At 44.3% G+C, this 25,000-nt stretch overlaps 1 protein-coding gene across 1 annotated transcript in view; it reads right to left on the bottom strand.

The window, feature by feature from the left end:
* Window positions 1-3,529: 3,529 nt before the first annotated feature.
* The window catches only part of Pdcd1lg2 (programmed cell death 1 ligand 2), a 60,224-nt gene continuing 38,753 nt past the window's right edge, over window positions 3,530-25,000 (bottom strand). Inside the window, exons 5-6 of the mRNA XM_021152335.1 lie at window positions 18,632-18,767; window positions 3,530-4,165 (exon numbers count right to left, since the gene is read on the bottom strand). Of these exons, the coding sequence (XP_021007994.1) occupies window positions 4,129-4,165; window positions 18,632-18,767 (173 nt within the window). The 3' untranslated portion in view covers window positions 3,530-4,128. The remainder of the gene's footprint in view (window positions 4,166-18,631; window positions 18,768-25,000) is intronic.

Here is a 25,000-nt window from a genome sequence, read left to right as displayed (position 1 = left end):
CATCTTCCAGAAGCTGAGGAAGGTTTAAGCAAACACTGTCACAGTTGCCCAGAAGAATATCTTACAGCCATTAAAACTGATCATTTGGACAACTAGCCAGCAGCACATGTGCTAGCTTAAGATTCATAACAGATTTTTTCAAAGGAAAGAAAATTACATGAAATATAATAAAGCATACCTTCATAAATAGACAAAGATAAAAGAAGTAATGGAACTCAATACATTTGTGATTGAATGAGATCAGCCTATATTGCTTTTTCTCAAATCTTCAAACTCTTCTAAATCCTATTTTTACTTCACTTATATATAAAACACTAAAAAGAATTAATCCACTTTAAAAAAAATGCCATTATAGTGGCTAGAGAGATGTTAACCACTTGAGCATTCCCTAAGGTCAAGTGGTTAAGAGCACTTCCTGCCCTTCCAGAGGACCCAAAACCTGTTTCCCACAGCTGCCTGTAAGTCTACCTCTAATAGACCAGCCCCTTTCTGGCTTTCTTTGAACATATATACATATACATATACACATACACATACACATACATACACATATACACACATACATACGAACACACATATGTGTGTGTGTGTATATATATATATATATATATATATATATATATATATGTATACATGCCCATACTTATAAAATTTTAAACGTTAAAGAAATTTTTAAAATTACCTTTTACATATGCAGAGATATACTAACCATCTGGGTGCAGGCCCAGCAGATATGTATATAACAGAGCCCCTTCACCTAACGCTCAAGGGACATCATGGAAGTAGAAGAGTAAGGAGAACCAGACAACCGGAAAGTCTGCTGTGGGATCACGTCTTGTAGAAATGTCTGGGAAGCTACGTTTATGATACTTCAACTACATGGTTGCCTGAACAAGACCCATCAAGGACAACAGCAATTAGGCTTGCTAATACGGAAGAGGAAAGTCACAAAGGTCACCAGTCCGAGGTGAAGGACTGCAGGCAACTGAAGACCACAAACAGGAACGTTATCCTCTCCCGGGGATGGCCCCCTAATTGACTTCCTAATGCAAAGTAGTCAACTCCAAAATCATATTAACACAAGCGACACTTAACAGAGGCGGCAAGTTATGCTCATATATTTATGTGCATGTCAGTGACAGTAGTAGTCAAAGAAAAAGAAGCCATTGATTTGAGAGCGAGTGGGAGCCATGAGGAGGACTGGAGGGAGGAGCCATGGAAGGGAAGGGAGGAATAGAAGTAATATTATATTTGAATTACATTTTTTAAAGTTCCCATTATTTACTTTTTAGCCAATGACATTACGGTCATAAAAAGTCAGACTAATGAGCATCACATTATTTTCAATATTTAAAGTTTCAGAGTCAGTCACACACAAAGCACCTATCTCACACAAAGTGCTCTGGGCATGGGAAGATCCTGTTTTCTCTCTGCTTTAAAGGAGTCCGTGCTCCAGTCCTCAGAGTTCAAAAACGAAAACATGTAAGCATCATTGGATGGGAATGAGAGACAGGGAGGGAGAGAGGGAGAGAGAGACAGAGAGACAAAGAGAGACAGAGACAGAAAGAGAGACAGACAGATTCAGACAGAGACAGAGAGTCAGAGAAAGCAAGCACATTTCTGTGTCCAAAGGAAAGACAGCTGGAGGAAAATCTCCTAGTATAGGTAATAATTAAACCACGGGCAAGCTTTTATTCAGGAAGATTTGAAGTTCCAGCAATGAGGCATTGTGGGTAGAGGGGACCCTGTAAGATACACGAGGGTCAGTAAGCACTTTGCCTGTGTTGAAGTTGAGGGCTGTGTAGAAGCTCCTGGGGCACAAAGCTCATGCAATGTACCTAGGCTGGAAGCTTCTTCAGGGATGGGACTAGAAGAAGAAATCTGCTGCTGGTAAATCAGCTGATGATGTCTGAGCGCTCAGCTGATGATGTCTGGGCACTCCGCTGATGATGTCTGAGCGCTCTGCTGCTTTTGCAGTGCAGACAGCGGCTGGTACATGGGACTTCACACTGACACGCACTTATCAAGCATTCGTTGCCCGCTGCACGTTTACTGCCTGATAAAGGCAGGCAGTAAACACCATTCTTTTACTGCTCATTCTTTTGATAGTGAGTTAATGCTTAGGGAGGTCAGCTGCTGGGTTTAAAGACGTAGCTAAGCTAGAGTTTGAATCTTAGGGCCCCTGAACCCAGACTTCCCCTACACATGTCTCTGAAACACTCTGTGTGAAATTAATCCGTGAGTAGCCAAAATACCACTGGGCATATGCAACTGCCAAAAGTCCACCTTGATGTCCCATCCAGCAGGTAATCAGGGCACATTAATAACCAGGGCACATTAATAACCAGGGCACATTAATAATTTGATGCTCTTGTTCACTTACTTGTAAACAAAGCAGGAATCTATAACCAGACTGCCTGACCTCTCTGGGCTCTGGGCTCCTTGCCTATGGAGGTATTAATAACTTCCTTTTTGAGGATTTTGAGAGGATTTAATTCAATGGTGTGTATAAAATGCTTACCAGTATTAGGTATATAGCAAGTATTTGGTAACTGTTAGATAGTAATATGACCGATCATAGAGAGAGACAGTTATCATAGTGAGACACACTAACTTATATTCTCCTCTCAGGCTTTTAGGATACTGAATCTGGACGGCCCTTTCTCTATGGATATCCTAGAAAGCAGCCCAGCAAGGGCCAAGATGGCAGCATTTTGCCAGAATCCATTGTGCCACTGGACTCCCAGTAGAGCAAAGCATCCATCACCGGTTGGCAATCGGTATTTGGCCTGCCAATCACACACCTGAGAGGTGAGGTCCAGCGTAAGGAAGTTTGCACACCAGGAAGGACTTTTCTCTCTGTCCTGCTGTCTGGTATCTTAGGCTAAGGTGTGGAACCAGTGAGAGAGCCACCTTGCTTTGACGGGCATCTAAATGCAACTCAGAGATTTCACATAAACGATTACATATTTGTGCTTCAAAGGCATTCTCTGAAGTTTTGTGTGGTGATAAAATAAGATGCACAATTCAAATCTTAATTTCACAACCATTTGGTCCCATTGACTCCAAATTCTGCTGAGTCTAAACACCAGGTAAAGAGCTGGCTTCAGGCTCCCTAACCTACAGGGGTCACAGTAGCTAATGTGCACATTTGGACAGCCCGAAGGTTAATTAATTCACTGAGCTCCATGGCTGCAGTTTAAGTTAGCACCTTCATGTGTTCTGAGCAACCCTGCCCCCAAACACTAAACACTAACCGGAAAGGACTTCCAGAACGCCCACCCTCAAATGCCCTAACAATGACATCACCACAGTACAGTTATAGAAACAAAGCAATAGGAATGCTCCATGTAAAATCACGCAGAAAGCTAGGGAAGAAGGCTTAGCTTGGGGGACTGGCGATTCCAACTTCCCTTCTGAAATGGCTGAAGAAACAGTTCGCTGGCATGATGATTTTTTTTTTTCTTAAGGTGATACCACTGAGAAACACTACCACTACCACCAAAGCAACCAAACCCCACACCGTTTTGTTTTAAAAGATGTTGTTGAAAGAAGAGACACACGAGACAGTGATATCACAGGTCACAACAATTACCTTGTGACTCACACTATAAAAAACAGAAAAAGTAGAAACAAATACCACAGTGGGGTACTTAACACGTGCTTAAAATGCTTCCAGTTAATTAGAACTTCAGAGGCTGCCAGGATTCTAGGATGCTGTAAAACACATCAGCTATGACTTTGTTTATGAAAAACCCTGTCTGAAGCTTCCAAGTCCCCGGAGGAAATGAGGGCTATAAATAAGTCTATTGACAATCTATTTTAGTAACTGGGAATTTCCATGTCTGCCTGCGGAAAGCAGGGGGTGGGCGTGGGGCGGGGAGCAATTCCTTGTGTTCTCACCCTGGAAGTCATTAGGAGCCTTAGGCCCTCACCAGGATCCCAGGGGTAAGTCTAAAGTGCATTGGGGTCTTGCTTGTTCAGAGAGTCTTGAGACAGAGGGAAGACTGTCAGTCTTGCAAGCTCCTCTTCGGAGCCCTGGGTCATCATCCAAAGGGTTCAAAAGTGCAAATGGCAGGTCCTGCAAGATTCTCACTTTGGGTCCAGAAGTCTCTTGAGGATTTCCAATCAGATCCTTCCAACTCCCAAGACCGCAGGTTCAGATCTGGGAAGAAGAGACCACAAACAGGAAAAATAAATAAATCACTGACTAGGACATACATATAACCTCTCAGAGTAGACTGGAGAGAGAAACCACCTTAAAAACAATAGTAATATATGTATCGGTACCAGCAGGGTTCAAAGCCTTTCATGATACACCCTCCCATTTCCCCACTCTAAGTTTCTCTCCAGCACTACTTTAGGACCCCTACCCAACACCCACCCTATGGACCACAGACAGCTATACTATAATGAAACACTTCATAGGGTGGCAGATGCCCTGGAGTGGGAGTTACAGGCAGCAGTGAGAAAGACAATGGGAACTGAACTTAGGTCCTCTGCAAGAGCTGCAAACCCTCTTCACCACAGAGCTCTCTCCAGACCCTTTACTTCTGTTTTTAAAGGCTTTGGCAGTTCCAACAAGCTGACCTACTCTATGCTCTCAGCCAAGTGCATGGCCAAGATGGCCGCTCCCTCATCTCTTGGTTCATTTGTCACATCTACTTGGCTAGGCTACAGGGCCCACAATCTTATCAAATGCTAGTCTTGATGTTGCCATGCGCTTTACAGATATAATTAATGTGTTGTATCAGCTAAATTCTACATAGCTTATATGCCAATGTATAGCTTCCTTCTAATCAGGTGAGACCTTGAGAACAAACTCCTAGAGATGAAGAAACCCTGCCTGGAGATTGTGATATGGAAACTCTGCCTCTGTTTCCGGACTGCTGGCCTACTGCACAAAGGTCAGCCTCACTCTCCCCACAGTCATGGGCACCGACCCTTTAAAATGAATCTACCTGTCTCTTTCCCTCTGTTGCTTTCCCCTCCCCCACTCCAGGCTCTGTTTCTCTGGAGAGACCCTGGCCCCAGGACAATAGGCACCAGGTTTCCCAGCTATCTCATTTCTCTGCCAGTTGCGTCACTGTCAGAATGTCAGACAAGGAGGCCCGAGACATTTCTGATTATATGGATAAATGTCTGTGACAAAATACTTGTGATCAAAAAAATAAGTAAATAAAAGAAAAATAATTAAAAAAAAAAACCAAAATACTCATGATCATGTTGGCTCAACAAAGACGTTCTAATACCGCAGGGCGGGTGGGCATGCGGGAGGATGAGGCATTCAGGAGATTATGTGGTCTTGGTGTTCTCAAATATGTCTCTACCCTAAATGATCCATGCCTCAGGGCTCGTTGTTAGCGGTTTGTTTACTTCTAACCATGAAGCTATAAATAGGTCCCCAGTGTGTAAGTTGGCTAATCTGGTAATCTTTTTTTATCTAGCATTTAATAACTAGCAGACATTCCATAAACATCTCCATGTCTGTCTTCTTGGCAGTGGAGAGTTAAGAGTTGAGCTGGCAGGTTGCCCAAGCCCTATCTGGTTACCTCAGGCCTCCTCCCCTCCTTTCATCACATGCTTGCTTGCTGGAGACCAGAGTTTGTCACCTCTGCTCTCAGGCCCCTCCCACATCTTCCCTGTCCTGAGTACTTGAAGTAGTCCCACTGAAGAAAGACACTGAGCCTATAGGACCTACACAAGCAGGTGCCTCCGGGTCAAGGATATCATTTTATAGAAATTGGGATTTTTCGTTTCTGAAGAAATGGGTATTTTAATCAGGCTCGCCAAGGCGGATGAGAAACTTTGCTGGGTCAAGAAAATCTAATTGCTGATTCAGAGCTCAGTTGTAATCAGATCTCAGTGTGGAACTTCCCGAGTTTGTCCCATGGCTCTGTACCCAGGCTGTGGACCTACAGTAATTGCTTTCAGACCAATTGCTGGTAGGCGTGGGAAGAAGGCTGAGAGCCCATGTTCATTCTTTTCCATCAAATTTTGTACTGAGGATTGCTATCTCTTATGGATGAGACAAAGGCTTCCTGGGGTTGTTTTTGATGTGTTTATAAAAAGATAAAGAGAGGGGGATATGTCCTATGGAGGTATAGTCAGGTATGGGGGAAGGGGTGCCTCTGCGGGCCCAAGCTGAGGCATCCCTTCCCCCTGAGGGACCAGCCACAGGACAGTATAGTATAGAATAGAGTTTATTTGGGGCATGGGCAGGGGAGTTAAGAGGGTAGTAGAGGCTGGGCGTGGTGGCGCACGCTTTTAATCCCAGCACGTGGGAGGCAGAGGCAGGCGGATTTCTGAGTTCGAGGCCAACCTGGTCTACAAAGTGAGTTCCAGGACAGCCAGGGGCTACACAGAGAAACCCTGTCTCGAAAAACAAAAACAAAAAAACAACAACAACAACAAAAAGAGGGTAGTAGAGGCAGAGAAAGGCAGAGAGAGACACACACACACGAGGCTGGTCATGAGCATGTGGAGGGAGAGGGGGGAGAAGGGACAAGAGGACAGAGCAAGATCAAGAGAGTAAGAGCAAGAGAGGAGCAACAGAGAGAGGAGAGGGCAAGAAGTCCCTTTTATAGTGGGTCAGGCCTACCTAGCTGTTGCCAGGTAACTGTGGGGCGGAGCTTAGACAGAACACTAACAGTTTTCACAACTGGTAGGTTTGGAATTGTGGTGCTATACACAGCAGCTTGAATATGCCAAGCGTCTGACACAGAGGTATTTCAAAGTCTTCTGATTGCTCTGTACCATTTTGGTCAACTCAAGTGACACATCGCATGATTGCTAAACCATAACATATATGCAGAGGGCTGAAGCCAGACCCACGCAGGCCTCCTGGTTGTCAGTTCAGGCTCTGTGACCTTCTATGAGCCCTGGTTTTCTTGCAGTGTCCTTGACCCCTCTGGCTCCTGTAGTCCTTCCTCCCTGCTTTCTGCAGGATTCCCTAAATGCTCCCTAGTGTCTGGCTGTGGGTCTTTGCATCTGTTCCCATCAGTTGTTGCATGAAACCCCTCTGATGACTTTAGTATGGAATATTTTAAAACCTCCAACTTAACAAATGGGGCATTTAGAAAGGATTTTTTTTTCAAATCAGAATTTTATTTTGGCTTTGTAATGAATAGGTTTTTTAAAAAAACATTTATTGATTTGTGTGTGTATGTGTGTGTGTGTGTGTGTGAATCATGTACCCCAACCCCATTCATCTCCCTATCCTTTAGTATCTACCTCTGCTCTTGCAACCTTCACCCCAGAATAAAATAAACTAGAATAAAGTAAAATAAAATACCAAAAAAAACCCCCAAAATCAAACCTTTGCCGTGGAAGGAAGCTATAGTGTGTCACAGTGTGCCCCACAGTCCCACAGAACACCCTTTGGTCCACTCTATTTACTTGCAAATGAACATCGCCATGAAACTTTGGTCTGGTTCACAGCTTCTGGCTCCTGCTGTTTTACCAACACTGGATCCTCACAGGGACTCCTTTTGGACAGCCTGTTGTTGCCCTGTGTCATGGAGACCCTGCAGCTTTAGATTTGTAGGAGCATCCCTACAGTTCCAGCAGTTCAGAGTTGAGGTCAAGCCAACTCAAAACCCTACATCTGAGCCTGGGTGGTAGATGAGTTGGTCAGCCTCTCTGCTCTCCTGTACACTCACCACTAGGGCAAGCTCTCTAGCACTTCCTGGCTAGCTCACCCAATCTACAGCAGGCAAGGTGCAGGGCCAGCTCTTTTGCAGGGGCCCAGCTCTACTCTGCTACCCAGGCAAGGTGCAGGACACCCTCTCTGGGTACTGTAGCCAGTGAGAAGTAGGGTCAGCTCTCCTGCTCTCATGATTTGGGGGCCAGCCCTTCTACCTGAAGTAGGTGGTGAGGGGCAAGGGGGCATTTCTCTTTCACCCATGCTGCCCCATGTCAGACAAGTGATAGGGCCAGTATGCCTGCTCCCCTATCACCAGGATAATCTCTATTCTGCTGCCCAGGTGAGGCACATGGCCTACTCTCCTACCTGGGGGCTGCAGCTGGTGAGGGGCAAGACCATCTCCTGCCTTCCTGCCACCATGGTCAGTTCTTCTGAACCCATGGCACCAGAGCCATCTCTGCTACCTGCCGAGAGAGCCTGAACCTGTCTTCCTGAGACATTCCTAAATAAGCAACCAAGTGCTGATGGCATGGCGACAAAGCACCAAGGATGGCCTGGGGGGGTGCGGGGGGGGGTATGGGCCTTCCCCCTTATAAGCACAGTCTCTTAGTAAACTCTCGGGCCTTGATCAGACAAAAATTTGTCTTGGCTTCATCATTCTTTTCTCACAGTCTAGTCTCTTTCAGCCCCAGCCTGCCTTCCAGAAATACCCGGTTCATGTAGGCCGTGGGCCGGCATCCTACAACATTTTATTGGTAACATCGGCATCAGACATCAAAACAGACCCCGTCTGGCACAGGACCACAGACCCAGACATGACTCCAGGCAGCAGCATAGGTCTGGATACCACCATGGGCACATCGGTGCAGCACTCGGACACCCACATGGTCTCTGGTGACGCAGTGGGGTTTGTTTGTTTGGTTGATTTGTTTGTTTTATTTACTTACTTATTTTACGTATATGAGTACAATGTTGCTGTCTTCACACACAACAGAAAAGGGCACTGGATTCCATTACAGATGGTTCTGAGCCACCATGTGGTTGCTGAGAATTGAAGTCAAGACCTCTGAAAGAGCAGTCAGTGCTCTTAACTGCTGAGCCATCTCTCCAGCCCAATAAGTCATTTTCTTAATTAGCGATTGATGGGAAAGGGCCCAACCCATTGTGGGTGTTGCTATCCCCAAGCTGGTGGCCCTCGGTTCTATAAGAAAGGAGGCTGAGCAGGCCATGGGAGCAGCAGGCCAGTGAGCAGCACCCCTCCATGGTCTCTCTATCAGCTTCTGCCTCCAAGTTCCTGTCCTGTTTCAGTTCCTGTCTTGGCTTCCTCTGATGATGAACAGTGATATGGAAGTATATAACTGTTTAAACCCTTTCCTCCCCAACTTGCGTTTTGGTCATGGGGTTTTATTGCAGCAATAGTAATCCTAACTGTGACAAGATAAAAACTCAACAGTACACTGTTAAAGTCACACTTCAAACCATCAACACCACATTGTTCCATCTCGCACCTGCCCATGGATGTTCATCTGGCAACAAGTACCACAGAGTCCCCGGCAGCTAGTTCCACATGACAATCTATCCAGAGCCTCAAACAGAGCCAGAGCCAGGGTCGCTAAGCTGTGCAAATAGAGAGCATGTGTGAACCCATCCGGACACAGCCATGTTGTGTTCTTCTCAAAATGCCCTTCAGGGAAAACATCCACACGGAGTATGGAGCTGGGACCTTCACTGGGTTAGCAGATCTTGGTGATAGGACATTGCTAAAAAGATGTAGGACAAAATATACTTGAACTGGGGGGCTTTAAAATGTGAAATATATACATACTTCATATTTTATATATTCCCTATATATTTATAATATAGGAAATAAGAAGATCTGTCAGAGAAGGTAAGACTGGGGTCCCCAGAGTCTTCCATGTTTGAAGGCTCAGAATTAGATGTTTTAAGCTCCCCTCAGAAGTACCGGTCAGGAATGGAAACAATTGTATCTACACAGACCAGGTTAAAGGGTTCTGAGGAGGTTCCTAGAATCCCTAGAACCTGATATACTTCCTACCTATCATGCATATCAGATATTTACATTACAATTCATAATAGGAGCAAGGTTACAGTCATGAAGTAGCAATGAAAATAATTAATGGTTGGGGCTCACCACAATGTGAGGAACTGTATTCCAGGGTGTCAGGATTAGGAAGACTGGGTACCCCTGCTCTAGACTCCCCTTCCTTATGATTCCATTACTATTACCTTCTCCATGAGTAGAAAAATCAGCTTGAGGTAAGCTTATCTGACAATAAATAACCCAGGGCAGACATTTAAAAGACACCCGCATACACTTTTGGTTGTTATTTGAAAGAGAAATGTCCCTTATAGGCTTCCATGTTTGAACACTTGGTCCCCAGTTGCTGCTGTTTGGGAAGCTGTGAAACCTTTATGAGGTGGGAGGTAGCTGAAGGAAGTAGGTCACTGGGGTTTGGTCTTGAGGTTAATAGCTTGTCTCTACTTCTTGTTTCTCTGGAGCTTCTGGCCTTAGGGCGGTGTGAGCAAGCAATTGTCACACAGGCTCACACTGCCATGGCTTCCCTCTCCAGGATGAGCTATCACCCCTCCAACCATGACCTAAGCTGCTTCTTGTCTGGTGTTTGGGGACTGCGTTGAGAAAAGTGACCAATATACTCTTTCTTTTCTGCCACTGCTCCATAAACAATGCAATGTCCCTACTACTTACAAAGATCGCATCTGCGCTGTAATAGGTATTTTTCAGGAATCAGAATGATTTCGAGCCCATGTGAAGATGTATATAGGTTATCTGCAAACATTGGGCCATTTTTCCCTAAGGGACATGAGGACTCCCTAATCTAAGTGAGACTAGAACCAATTCCCCGTGGAGATTGGGAGAGAATTGAATTTATCACCTCAAGCTAAGATAGCGAAGGAGGTGAGAAAGAAATGCAAGCTGCTCACCCTTGGCTCTGCTCACTTCTCTGTTGTGGTGGGGGAATTTGTTGTCTATAAAACAAAACTCCCACAAGTGTCTAGCTTCAGAATTACTCCTCTCTTTTCACTTTAAAAGTATCATTATTAGCAGGGCATGGTGGCACACACCTTTAATCCCAGCACTCAGGAGGCGGAGGCAGGTGGATTTCTGAGTTCGAGGCCAGCCTGGTCTACAAAGTGAGTTCCAGGACAGCCAGGGCTATACAGAGAAGCCCTGTCTCGAAAAACCAAAAATTATATATATATATATCATTATTAATTGAGTGTTTCATACATGCATACGATGGGTTTGGGTTGTATTCATCTTCCCATAACATCCCCCTCCCCCAGGACCATCCCTATGTCTCCAAATCCTCACACCTCTGACATACAGCCATCCACTGGAGCATGGCCAACATACCAGGGCCCATACCCTTAACTGATCCTCTCTCCCTCAGAAGACATCAACTGTCAATAACTTCTCAGCTGAGTATGGGGCTCACAAGCCCCTCCCTGATCTGTGCTGAAATGTTGTGAAGGTATCCTCTAGTTCAGGTCTCTATAGCTGCTGTAAACTTATGAGTGTAGTTGTCCCATTAATGTCCGGAAGACACTATTCTAGACCTGTCCTTCCCAACTTCTGACTCTAACAATCTGTTTCTTACTCCTTGATGGCCCCTGTCCTGGCTGGCTTTGGGTCAACTTGACACAAGCTAGAGTCATTGCAGAAGAAGGAGCCTCAAATGAGGAAATGCCTCCATAATGTTAAGGTTTGGTCTTTTGCTATGCGAAATACTGGTCACTCTCAGAGACCACATGTAGACCCACACGATGCTATGTGACCTTGACTCCCAAGTTATCCCTAATTGGTGAATAAAGATGCTGACAGCCAATAGCTGAGCAGAAGAGGCATAGGCGGGATGTAGGGTTCCCAGGCTTGGGTCAGAGGAGAACCACGAGGTGGGAAGAGAAGTTGGAGAGAGGAGAAGCTGCCCTGGTGTAAGAATCTTGAAATAATGGCCACATGGGTTGGCTAACTGGAGTTAAGAGCAGCCCAGACAAAACATGGCAGATTATTTAATGGGATTATTGGCTAGGAAATAGACATAATAGTGTGGAGAATAAATATCTGCCCAGCTCTTGTGCTGATTAAGGCTTATTGTAAATATAAAGGTTATGAGTATCTTTTATCTGGGAACTAAATAGTCAAAGGTGGAGTAGAAAACCTGGATTGAGATTAAATATTTTCTACAACGTCGTGATCCAGATGTAGGACATTTTCTTATTTAGTGATCCATGGAGAAGAGCCCAGTCCACTATAGGCAGTGCCACCCCTGGGCTGGTGGTCCTGGGTTCCATAAGAAAGCAGGCCGAGCAAACCATGTAGAGCAAGCTAATAAGCAGCACTCCTCCATGCATCAGGTCCTGCCTCCAAGGTCCTGCCCTGCTTGAGTTCCTGTCCTGACTTCCTTTGGTGAAGAATAGCAGTGTGGAAATATAAACCAAATAAACCCTTTTGGTGTTTTGTTGCAGAAAGTGAAAGCCTAACTAAGACAGTCTGTAAACCTAAAGAGGTAGGGGTGTGATATTGATGTCCTATCTGTGGCTGAGTTCACCATAGACAATTACTCTCTGAACTTTGAGCCATTATGAGTTTCTTTGCTAACCACGGTCCACTGCACAAAGAAACTTCATGATGGGGTCTGGGAGCTGCACTAATCTATGAATATAGAGATAGAAATTTAGAGAAAAGATTGGTACTGTTGTCCCTTTAGCAACATCGTTGTAGTAGCCTCACCACCGGGACCTCTGAGCTCGCCAATCATGGATTCTTGGTCACAGATACAATACCAACGACCAGGCAGCTCCTCCTAGAGAGTGGGCCTTAGATTCAATCAGAATATGATTGTTTATAACTGTGACATTATTGCTACTACTAGTACCTATGGGTATATATTGCCATGTCAGGCATTATTGTAGCTCACAGAACTCTCAGTGGGGTAAGGTGTTGATGGCTCACCCCACGCCTAGCAGCTCACATTGTTCCTGAGGTACTATGAAAGGTGGCCAGCAGGGAAGGAGCTCCCTGGGCAGTGCCAACTTAATATTTTGTGTCCTGTTTCTACCAGAATAAGGACTCACCATCAGGTTCTGGGGGGCAATCAAGAGCAATGGTAATAGCTTGTATTGTTTTGGGAGTCTCCAGGATACCCATGACAAACAACAGGAGGGGCATCAACCCACACCTTTACTTGGCTTTTTGTTTTTGTTATGGGTTCTGGGAGAAACATGATCATTATCCCCTATGTAGAGTAACTCTAATTAAACTTTTAAATATGAATATATAGATTCTATGAATACATAGGTTAGGTGAAGAATATATATACTTATAAAGTAGGTTCCCACATGGCTTTTTTGAATGGCCTGTTTGACTGACACTTTATACCTGGCTGTCCAGGAATAGAACAAAAGGCTTGATTGCTCAATTTACACTAACTAAGGTGTAAAAGACTGATGTCAGAGTTGCGAAGAGAACAAAAGCATACGTTTGCACGATGAGTTGCTGTTACCAGGTTTTTCTAGTTTCATTTCTTCCTTAAATAGCACTTGCTATTTCCTATCAGAGTCTCTTCTAGGACCTGGCTCTCAGCTGTCCTGCGCTGCTCCAGCCTATCTGGCTTTTTACCAGTTCCATCATGACCATCCTGACATTAGCTTGGGCTTCCAGAGTCAAGGATCAATCCAGTGCCATAGCCAGGGTGGTCTCCTTCGAGAAGATTTGTTTTTGAAAGGAACCCAATTCTCAGCTCAGAGGAACTGTTCTGGAATGTCTCGGTTTTCAGTGGCAGCCCCGCTACTGCCAGAGGTCAGGGTTACTATTCTCCACCAGCCATAGGCAGCCAGAACATAATGCCTTTGGCTTTTGGTTTAGAGTCTGACAAAGTCCCGACTCAGTCTTCTAAGGCAGCACCAACCTGGTGCTGGTCCCTAGGCTGGATGATGTTGGCTGAAAAACTGCTAGTTACCAGTTCATGATCAAACAAAGATTAATATTCGAGTCTAAAACCTTAGAGATTTTCATAAGAATTATGGCCTTTTTTCTGTTATTGAAGTGTGCTGTATTGTTGTATCTAATAAAAAATGTGGGAGAAGACTGGGAAGATAACTCAATAAAGAGGCTGCTGCACACGGGTGAGAAGCCAAGTTGATCCCCCGAATCTTTGTAAAGAGCTGGGTGCAGTAGCACATGCCTGGGAGATGAATATATCCCTGGGGCTCAGTGGACAGCCTCAGATCATAATGGAAGACTTTGTGTGGAGAAAACATTGCATATGGCTCTTGAGGAATGGCACTCAAGGTTGATATCTGTATTCTACATACAACATACTGATGTACCTTGGTCACACATGAACATAGATGTACATGCACACAGACATGTACACACACATGTACATGCACACATACACACACTTGTGCACACACAAGTCTACACACACACACACACACACACACACACATCTCTACATACACACAGAAAAAAAAATATGAATAAAGCTTGGGACTACTACGTTCTTGTGTTTTTCCGTTACATATGGACCTCTCAGTTACTATGTAGCCCCAGCTAAGCTCAAACTAGAAATTCTCCTGCTTTAGCCTCCCCAGCCTGGTACAGGTATGTATCTCTATCCTTGGCTTCCTATTGCAGTTTTTAAGAACTCCTTTACAGTGTATATTATGAAAGTATCAACAACACTTTGAAAATAAAAGCACACATGTAATACACACACACACACACACACACACACACACACACATCTGGTTCTTGCCCAGATATGGGAAATATGGTTCTTAAGATTTAAGGACTTGTTCCAACCTTTTTCTACTTTCAATTTCCTTTTTATCCAAGAAAATTTTATGCAATTTTGAGTGAGTGAGTGTGTGTGTATGTGTGTGTGGTGTATATGTGTATATAAGAATTTGTGTGTGTGTGTGTATGTGCGAGACAGGGTATGTATGTGTGTGATAGGGTGTGTGTGTGTATGTGACAGGGTGTGTATGAGTGTGTGTGTGTGTGTGTATGTGTGTGAGACAGAGTGTGTGTGACAGGGTGTGTGTGTGAGTGAGAGACAGGGTGTGTGTGACAAGGTATATGTGAGTGTATTTGTATATGTGATAGTGTGTGACTGTGTGTGTGTGTGTGTGTGTGAAACTGTATGTGGGGGAGGATGTATGTGTGAGAGTATGTATAGCTACAAAAACTAAGCATTTACTGGTATGAAATAATTATCTTATTTAAAAGCAATTCTTTGTGCATATATAATTTTACCATTTGTTAAAGACAAAAGAAAAATTTTATACTAGTAAGTTAGTTGTATTTAAAATTAATAGTTTTATGGTGAATGGCAGAGAACACCTTTCACATAAATATACAGCACAAATTAGCAGAAGTATATTTAGGGGCACTTAAGAAATTGTTGGACAAAAAAACCCCAAAAAAACCAAAACAAAAAAAAAAACAAAACAAAAAAAGCCGGTGTGGTGGCGCACGCCTTTAATCCCAGCACTCGGGAGGCAGAGGCAGGCAGATTTTTGAGTTCAAGGCCAGCCTGGTCTACAAAGTGAGTTCCAGGACAGCCAGGGCTATACAGAGAAACCCTGTCTTGAAAAACAAAACAAAACAAAACAAAACAAAAAAAGAAATTGTTGGAAATTCTGTCCTAATAACAACCCAAAACTCATTGATAACTTTTTAATGAAACTCAAGCTAGCAATTAAATCAGCTTTAAAAATAAAATTTCTAATGCAACTAAATATAAAGTTATATGAATTTGACACATATTGAGGGAAAATGGTGGAAAATTATTAAAAGTGTTTTTATATAGGCATGTAGTGGCTCACACCTTTAATCCTGGCACTTCTGAGGCAGGGGTAGGCAGATCATTGTGAGATCTAGACAGGCCAGGTTTACAGAGTGAGTTCCAAGACAGCTAGAGCTATGTAATGAGACTTTGTCTTATATTATTTGTATGACATGAGACCTTGTCTTGAAATATATTTTTGGAATTAAAGTATTCTATTTCAATGAGATAATAAGACTTTGTATGTACAATAAAAACACTGCAAACCATAACACAGAATAGTCTCAACTTGGACCCAAGGTGTTTCTGCAGCATCCCTGACATTCAGTTATAGAAGAGCATGCACAGTGTAAAGTGACTGTGTTGTGTGTCCAGAGCCATGCTTTAATGAAGTCATGTGATAACATGGATGAGAACTGCCATAAGCACCTTGCATTTGTTACATATGTATGTCTGAAAAGATTATTGCTCATTGCATGTGCCAAGTTTTTTTTTAAATCCCCATTCATTTAAGCCACCTGTAGTTTAATAAGCTCTACAGATCTAGACTCTATACAGGTAACTTCTGTGGGACTCTGACTTACTTGGCTTCGTGATTGGCCCAGCATGTAAATGAGAACTCATTTAATTCTTTGGGGGAGAATGTGTGTGTGACAGGGTATATGTGAGTGTGTATGTGTGTGTGAGACAGGGTATATATGTGTGTGATAGGGTGTGTGTTGTGACAGGGTGTGTATGAGTGTGTGTGCCTCTTCCCTTGTATGGATAATACTATTCAGATTGCTAGTTTTAATTGAGCTCTTTTGTCATAAAAAGAGTCAGTCACACATTTTAGAGTTCAACTGTCTATGTTGTGTGACTTTGGGAGGTCACATGGATTTTCTGAACCTCAGTTCCTTCATGGGCAAAATAAAGGCACTGTTTTCTGTCCTGGGCAAAGCTTGTAATTTAGAGAGGAGTTGAGGGGGAGATTTATCACAGTGTTGTGCAATATGATTTCCTGCAGTGATGTTGGCTGTCAGCAGTATCCAATATTGTAGCCTCTAACTACAGCATGTGAATGCTTTAAATATGGCTACTCAAATGGCCAAAGCAGGTCTGTCATGCTCACCTACAGATAGTAGACTACAAGTTTAATGAGCATTTCAGAAACCCATAACCGACCAAAATCCAAGAGTAAGCACTGCCTTAGATGGGATATCTATTTCACTCCCTCCAACACTCAGGGAACATCATGGAAGAGGGGGAGGAAGGAATATGAGAGATAGAGGGTGGGGGGAGGATCAACAAAACGTCAGACATAGCTGGTGCACTCGGGAACCCAGCATAGCTTGTAAATTTGCTCAAATATGCACAAGATTGGTCCTGCCAACATTTCATTATGGATGAGAGGAATCCACGATGCCCCCTTCTGAGGCACTATTGGGAGGTAAGGGTTGCTGTGGAAAGGGGTGCCATTTTCTTCAGTGGTGTAACGACCGGTCAGTTGACCTTTAATAAGAAACCTACACTCATGCTCCCGCAAACAATTTCAATTAAGCTCAGGGGGCTCCACCCACACAAAGAAGATGTGAAAGTAGAGAGGAGACTTGTTGGAAAGAAAATGTCAGTAGGAAAGGAAGGGGAGGTAATAGTAGAGAAAGGGGGATAGAATGTCTAAAGTTCATGATACGTTCATATATATGCATGTATGAAATTGTCAGGGATAAAAAAGCAAAAAACTATTGGGCATTATCTTATATATATATATACCACATAGCATTTTAGATATTGAACATACATCTACTGATGAGAGAAACATAGTTCCCATATACTTAAACCTAGCTGATAAAGCAGAACTAGCTATGCCAACTTCTCTGGAACATATTGTCTCACGCTGGATCCTTCAACAAAGGATTGAATGGCTCTATGAAAGGAATAGCTAATAAGACGCTTTTATGGACTGGCAATGGCTGCCCTCCCCGTACTCAGCAGGCATCATGAGTTGTGATTATCTGATGAATAAATCTGTACAGGAGCCAAGGAGGCTTCTAGAAAGAAAGGGACGGAGACTTCTCTATCTTTGCTGTCGTCTCAGGACAACAATGGCCCAAAGAACTGTAGAAGAGAGAGAAGTTAAGGCCCTTGACTCAGGTTCCTTATGAGGGTCCAGTGTAGAAGGGGCAAATGGTGCAGCTGATGAGAAGGAAGGAAGCCCCTCCTTCCTCATCAGCCATGAAAGTTTAATGGGCTCTGCATGGGAATCTGCTCTAGCAAGGACTCGAGAGCTCTACACCACAGTGGTAGTGAATTAGTTATGGCATCCTCACAGGCTACTTGCCATTGGTCTCAGTGCAAGACACATATGGCTGAAGAGGCAGGTGGGACTTCCTGTCGGCCACAGTTGTGTACATTCAACCCCTTACCCACTAGGCCCTCAGCATTGGCTCAGATAGGTCCCTCTGGTGGACTAACAGCTCCCTGGGAGGCTAGAAGAGGGCCTTAGATCCCCTGGAGCTGGAGTTACAGGTGATCGAGAACTTCCTGATATGGATGCTGGGAATTGAACTCAAGTCCTCTGTAAGATGACTCTCTTAACTCAGGAGCCATTTCTCCGGCCTAATCATCATGGCTTTCCACACACATATACACTTCCATCATTGTATCTCCTTTCCGCTGTGCGGGTACCTTGTCCTTGTATTTATTTTCTTTTTAAGTCTAGAATCTATATATCAAAAGAAATATAATCTCTGTCTGCACCGTCTGGGTAGGGCTTAAAACGATGACCTCTAGCTTCATTTCTTCCCCTGAAAATGACAGTATTACATTTTTTCTTTAAGGCTACATGGTGCTCTGTTATGAACACATAAACAGTTTTAAAAAAAAAAACTGTTTATCATTGATGAGAATTTGGCTGATTCTATAACTTGGCTACCATGAAGCTTGGAGGGCAAGCCAAACTCCTTCAGCCCTGGAACAAACTTCCCCTTAAAAAACAAAAAAACAAAATAAAACAACACAAAACTTCAGCGTGGGTTCAGCTCACTGAAGACTGGACCATGTTCTTCTGGGAGTAGAATGTCCCCAGGGTAATCTCAAAACCCTTCTAGGCTTGAAGTGCTTCTCTGAAGACCGGCAGGCCACAGGCTCACATGGCTTGTAAGTCACTCACCTTCTTCCGTAATACAGCTTCCCCCAGATCCTCTTTCTCTGGATTATCACTATGGCCAGGAAGATCAAAGCGATGATGCAGGCCGGGATGAAAACATGAAGTGGCCACGTTCTGGGGACTTTGGGTTCCATCCAACCTGGGTGAATGAGAGAACCAGAATCTCATCACAAGGTAGCCCTGAGACAGACTGAGGTGGCTTCCTGCGTGGTTTCTACCACGTGGAAATGAGGTTAAGCCTTCATTCCACATCTCTCCCAGACAGAGGTTCTTTCCCTTTCACCTCCACCCAGTGAGGCAGCCTCTTCTTTGATCTCCACATTCACCCATGAAAGAAGAAAGGCTGAGAAATGTCCCCAAAGTTAGACAGCAGGTGATTCAGCTATGATACAGTCCTTTTGTCGCTTTGTTGTTCCACCCACCCACCTATTTGTCATCTTTCTTTTTCCTCCCTCCCACCCTGTCTCTGCCGCTATCTCTACCTCCATCTCCCTTTTCTTCACCACCCGGATTTTCTCATTCAAGTAGAAAAAGTCCCTCAGCTCAAAAATGTATTTTCTCCCTCACTGATAACGCAAGAGCCTAGACTCTGCACTGTTATTCAATTTTAAACACCAGCAAAGTCCTTTCGAAAGAGCAGAACATCCCCAATGGGCTGACATGTTAAATCCAGCCATTCAGATACAAGTTACCCCTTATCTTGTCTGAACTAACCAAGGTACTGCCACTGACACATCCATTTAGTGAAGAGGTGATGAGAAGAGTAATTTAGAGGCTGGGGAACAGCTTTGCAGAGCACTGGTACCTTCAGGCTGGCCAGATGGAGAGAAGAGAGGGCTACAGAGATGTTGAAAACATGGCAAGGAATAGGCACACAAGTTACTCTATGCCTATTTCTGCTGGCTGTTCTGCTCTTGACCTTCCCTCTACAGAGTATGGGACCATGGGACAATCTGGCTAAGGAAGGGATATATATATATATATATATATATTATACCATATAATCCTGAGTCACTTTAGAGCCAAGGAAGCCTCAGGGATGCTAATCTGTCTATGGTCATTGTTTCCAAGGAAGTAAAACAGCCAGGGTTTTAGATCTAGATCTTCCTGATCCAAAACTCAAGCCCCATAGCTATCGTCTTTATCCAAGAGCATGTGAACGCTAGAACCAAAAAGATAAGGGCCAGTTTGGAAGATGTAGGGAGAAGAGCTGAATTGGTTCCTGATTGTGTCAATAAAGAAGGTGGAAGCTAATTGCTGGGCGAAGGGTAAAGGTAGAACTTCTGGGTCCAAGGAGGAGGAGGAGGGGAGGGGGAGGAGGAGGAGGAAAGAGAAAGGAGTTTGTGGCCATGCTTGGGAACGATGAGATTCTGCTCCCAGCAATTATGCTATCTGACAAGTTCTAAGTTAATAAAGCTGTCTAAGTCTCGGAGCAAAGGTGGACAGAGATAGAGAGAGGCAGGGGCAGTAGCTGGTGGCTAGCTGGGAAGGGCTGGGAGCATAATCGCAGCTCCTGGGAAAGGCACCAGCTGGCCATTGGCAGAGCTAAGCTGGGAGGAATGGGTTTTTCCGAGAGTGGGGACAGCGCAGCAGATCTGCCAAGGAGATAGCATATTTTTAAAATTACATGCAACAGGTAGAGGTGTGTTGCAAACCCTAACTGATCACACTGCTTTTTTTCTACTACATGCATGTTGCAGGTAGTGCTGTGAGCCAGGCCCCTGCCTCAGCGTCTTTGGGAACCCTTGTTCTGTCCAGATATGCTCATAGATCCTTCCATGTATGGAATTTCTGCTTACCCTGGAAGACTTTAGCTTTCTTAGAATGCATTGGAGGATAGAGTTGGTTCCTAAGCCACCACTCAGTCTGGTATGAAGCCCAGCACCACTGCAGGAGAGGCTTAGTTCCTAGGCTGAAATGACTAGTCTATGTTAGTTACCTTGTAGCAATCTGCTGGTTATTAATCTTACCTACTCCCTCCAGTAGTTACCATGTAACAACCTGCTGGTAATCTTACCTGCTCCTTCCTTCCCAGTGCTAGGTTAATAGACATAGAGCTCTCTGAGGGGCTGCTTTTCTAGACCCCACCAGCACTTAGACATAGCCTGTAGTATAAACTAGATTCCGGGTAAGAGTGAATTCTCCAGATCTTGACTTAGAACATCAAAGTTCTCTTCTACCACTCTTTCCTCTCTGAAGGCAGGGATATAGATTTGGCAATGACCCTGATTTGACAATTTAACAAGGACAACATCCCGGAGAATGACAGAGTAACAATATGGAAATAACCTGGGTCATTGAATGACTTACAGACGGTAGTTGTTTAGCTGCTTGAAGCGCTTTCTCTCTCTAAGTATTATGTAAAGAGAAATACACTGTTGCGTTGAGTCATTGCATGTTTGAGAATCTTCATTATGGCAGCATGGATGGCCTACATATTCTTTTCTATTATTTTAAGATAACTGCATTCCCTTTAACAATGATAAGATATGTGATGGGAAAAATATCCATCCTATTCTTACCATAGCCCTATGCACTCAGAAAGAAGCCAGGAGTCTTGCTGGAGGTGACAAAGTGACCTCCCCACTCCTTGTTAGTATCATATTCCATTTACCTACACAGTAACTTTTTAAGCATGTGTATCAGCATTTACTGTAACTGTATACCTGAGAGACTGAGTTCCCAGAAGGCTCTGTAGGGTAATCAAGTTCTAAAGCCAAGAGGCGGCAGAGATAGCATTCGAAAGTTTGAGGTCTGGCTTCAGAGTCCACATTCTTTTCTAGCTCCTTACCTCAGAGGTCCCAAGAGGGCTTCACTTTTCTGCCAGCTCTACCTGGTATTTTACGGTTAATCCCATGACCTAGCCCAGTTACATATGCCAGTGAAAATATAGCCACTGGCTGAGGACAGCCCTTGTTTCTGAAGGAAAATGACCTGATGACTCCCTACCTGCTGGCCAAAACTTAGTGCACTCAGCCTTCTGTTCTAGAGTGTCAGCCATCCTCCACCTTCTGTTCTAGAGTCTCTGGTACCCTCTGCCTTCCTTCTGTTCTAGAGTGTCTGGCACCCTCTGTCTTCCTTCTGTTCTAGAGTATCAGGAAGGCATCCTCTGCCTTCCTTCTGTTCTAGAGTAGCAGGCATCCTCGCACCTCATTTCTGCATTTGTTTTATTCACTGATTTCTGAGGTGGTTCACAGCAGTCAGCAGCCAGCAGTGGGTGAGTAGCTCAGTTGATAAGAATGAGTAGAATCAGCTAGACAATGGTTTTAAGAGGTAGGACCACTTGGGAGGATGTGACTGTGTTTATCCTGCTGCTATTGTTTGGGGTCACAAGGCAGGATGTCACATCTGGTCTGTCTACATAGACTAGGAGCTGAGATGAGGGAGCTGAGGTCCTTTATGACTGATTATGTTTCTAACCCGTCATGGCAGCACTTGCCATGGCCCAAACATGGCATTCACTATGATCTGGATACAAAGAAGATTCACAAGAACTATGAAAACGCACTGGAGGCTGCTTGTCTTGGCCGCCAGCTGAAGGGAGGTCAAAAGAGCCTGTGTGAATAGGAGTGCAGCCATCTGTCAGATCCCAATTCCAAAGACTAACGGACAGGTTTGAGAGTCTGAGGTCTGAGAGGCAGTCTAGCAGGACATCGCTGCTTCTGGATACGCGTGTTTGTGGAAATAGCAAGGCCTCTCTCTATACACCAGCACAGAGCAGGTTTTGATCCTCTGATCTGGACTCAGATTAAACAAAAGGCATTTGAGGCTTTAAAAACAGCTCTGACTTCCACTCAAGTCCTAGTCTTCCCAGATGTCTTGAAACTTTCCCGTGTGTTTGTTGATGAAACAAGACAGAAGGGAGTTTTTAAACCAGATTTTGGGGTCACGGAAATGCCCTGTGACATACCTGTCTAAACGACTAGAGCCTGTAGCCACAGGATGGCCCACTCATTTAAGAGATGTAGTAGCTACTGCTAGTCTAATTAATAATGATCATAATGATGTTAACTCTGGGTCAAGATGTTATGCTCACAACACCCCATGGCACAGTTGAGGCCCTCCTTTAAGGAGCACTAGAATTCTGTCTAATGCCTGTGTGACCCAGTTCCAGGCCCAACTCCTGGCCCACCCTCGAGTCCAGTTTTAAAACCCCACCACTGTCTATCCTGCTGCCCTCTTTCCTGCTGACAACCCAGAAGTGCTCATCCGTGACTGTCAGGAGATGAAAGATGACAACAGGTACGTGGGAGCTGCTGTGGTTACTTTAACGGAAAGGATTTGGGTCCAAATTGGGTGCCTCAGTCAAGAGAGCAGAATAGATCTGACCCAGATTCTCAGATGGGGAAAGTCCACTACCATATCCAATAGCAGTTGCTATACGTTTATTAGCAGACATGTCCATGGCATGATCTGTAGAGAAAGAGGGTTTCTTGGTGTTGGGGAAAAGAACACTAGAAAATCTTTGTCCTCCTACGGGCTATTTGGCTTCCTCCATGAACTGCTGTTCTCCTGCCTGCCTGCTGACCTGGCTACCAGACAAATGGCCCTAAGACCAATGGGTCTATGGGTATTCTGATGTTATACCCTGACCTGGTACTGGCTGAGAATCCACAGGAGAAATGGACAGCTCAAACACACAGATTGATGGAGGACTCCAGAAAGAAAGACTGTTCTCTCGGAAACAACTGGCAGGATTCTGGCAACTTATTTTTCCCAGGCTACTTGGGGTCCACAAAACTTCTGAGTTGCTCAAAACAAGGTATGTTATACCTAGACTGGACAGCCGAGTGTGGAGGCCTCAGCCAAGATGCCAGGTTTGTGCTCAAGAAAATGCAAAACAGAGAGCCCTTTCCCAGGAAGGGGTCCAAATAAGAGGCCAACACATCACAAAACAGTAAAACTGACTTTGCCAACATTTAGCCTGCCAGAGGAGGATCAAAACAACAACAACAACAACCACCACCACCACCACCCAGTACTTGCTAGTTTTTGCATTACTGCTCAGATAGTAGCTTTAAAAACCTCTCCAGATCCTTTTGGCCTCCACGTCCTCTGATTTAGCCTCCCCCTCCCAATGGGGTCTGACAATAACCTAGCTTACAGCCCAAAACCTATGAAGTAATAGCTAAAGCTTTAGGCACTGATTGAAAACTTCACTGTGCATACAGACCTGGGAGTTGTGGCCAGGTCAAAAGAATAACCAGGACATAAAAAGAAACCCTAACAAAACTCTCATTAGAGTCCAATGAGAGGAGTGGATAGGCCTCCTTCCTTTGCTTTGCATGGACCTGTTTCACCCCATATGGGGAGGGACTTACTCCCTATGAGATTATATTTGGAAGACCTCCCCCACTGTTTCTCAGGCTCAGAGACCAGCAGTTGACAGAACCCTCTGACTATTCCTCTGTCCAGTCACTATAGACCCTCAGTCTTGGACTATCTGAGAGACCCAGCCAACCTCCAAGTCCACCACCAGTTTCTACTTGTTCAAGTCAAGTGGCTACCCTAAAGGGCACTGAAAACAACTTGGACGGGACCCTACACAGCGATTCTTTCTACTCCTATGGCTATGAAGGCAACTGGCATTACACCATGGATTCAGTACATCCAGGTCGAGAAAGCAGAAGCCACAGACACTGCTGCCAAATGGACTGTCTCCTGCACTATGACCTATTAAAATTAAGGTTTCATTGGGCCCCAGGAAACAAAAAAGTTTCCATTGTAAAAATTAGGGTTGTGAAACTGAGGCTTCCTAAAATTCTTCTTTTAAAAAAAAAGTTCTGGCCTTTGGGAAACAGGGAAAACCTGGGGAATCAGACTTTATGCCACAGGAAGGGCCCCTGGGGATACAGTTCATCATTCCCAGCCAGAAGTTGGCCAGGATTGCTGGTTATGTTTAGACAGCCCAGCCCTCGTACTACATAGGGATAGGAACTAACCAGACTGCCTGTCTACTGACTGACAAAATTCACTGTGACTAGGATCAACACAAATGAATATTACAGGACTTACAAGGACCTGAAACTTGCCTAATATACAAAACCTTTAACATAATACCTTACCTTATTCTGATGCCTGCTATTCTGCCTTATGGGCTAATTTATCTGGATGACAGCAATATCACCAAACCCCTGACTATTTGGTGGACAGTAGTTAGATTCCCCTGCAGAAAGTATCCTATAAAATTGGAGAGGTTTAGACTTCTCACAAGATGAAGAAAACTATGTCTAGCCCTGGGAAGAGCCTGTTGTTTCTATGCTAATTGATCAGGAGTAATTAGAGAAAGTCTTGCTATGGTTGAAAAAACAGAAAGAAAGAAAGAAAGAAAGAAAGAAAGAAAGAAAGAAAGAAAGAAAGAAAGAAAGAAAG

Source organism: Mus caroli, chromosome 19 (assembly GCF_900094665.2).
Source record: "Mus caroli chromosome 19, CAROLI_EIJ_v1.1, whole genome shotgun sequence".
Lineage (NCBI taxonomy): Eukaryota > Metazoa > Chordata > Mammalia > Rodentia > Muridae > Mus > Mus caroli.
This window is presented reverse-complemented; position numbering and strand designations above follow the sequence as displayed.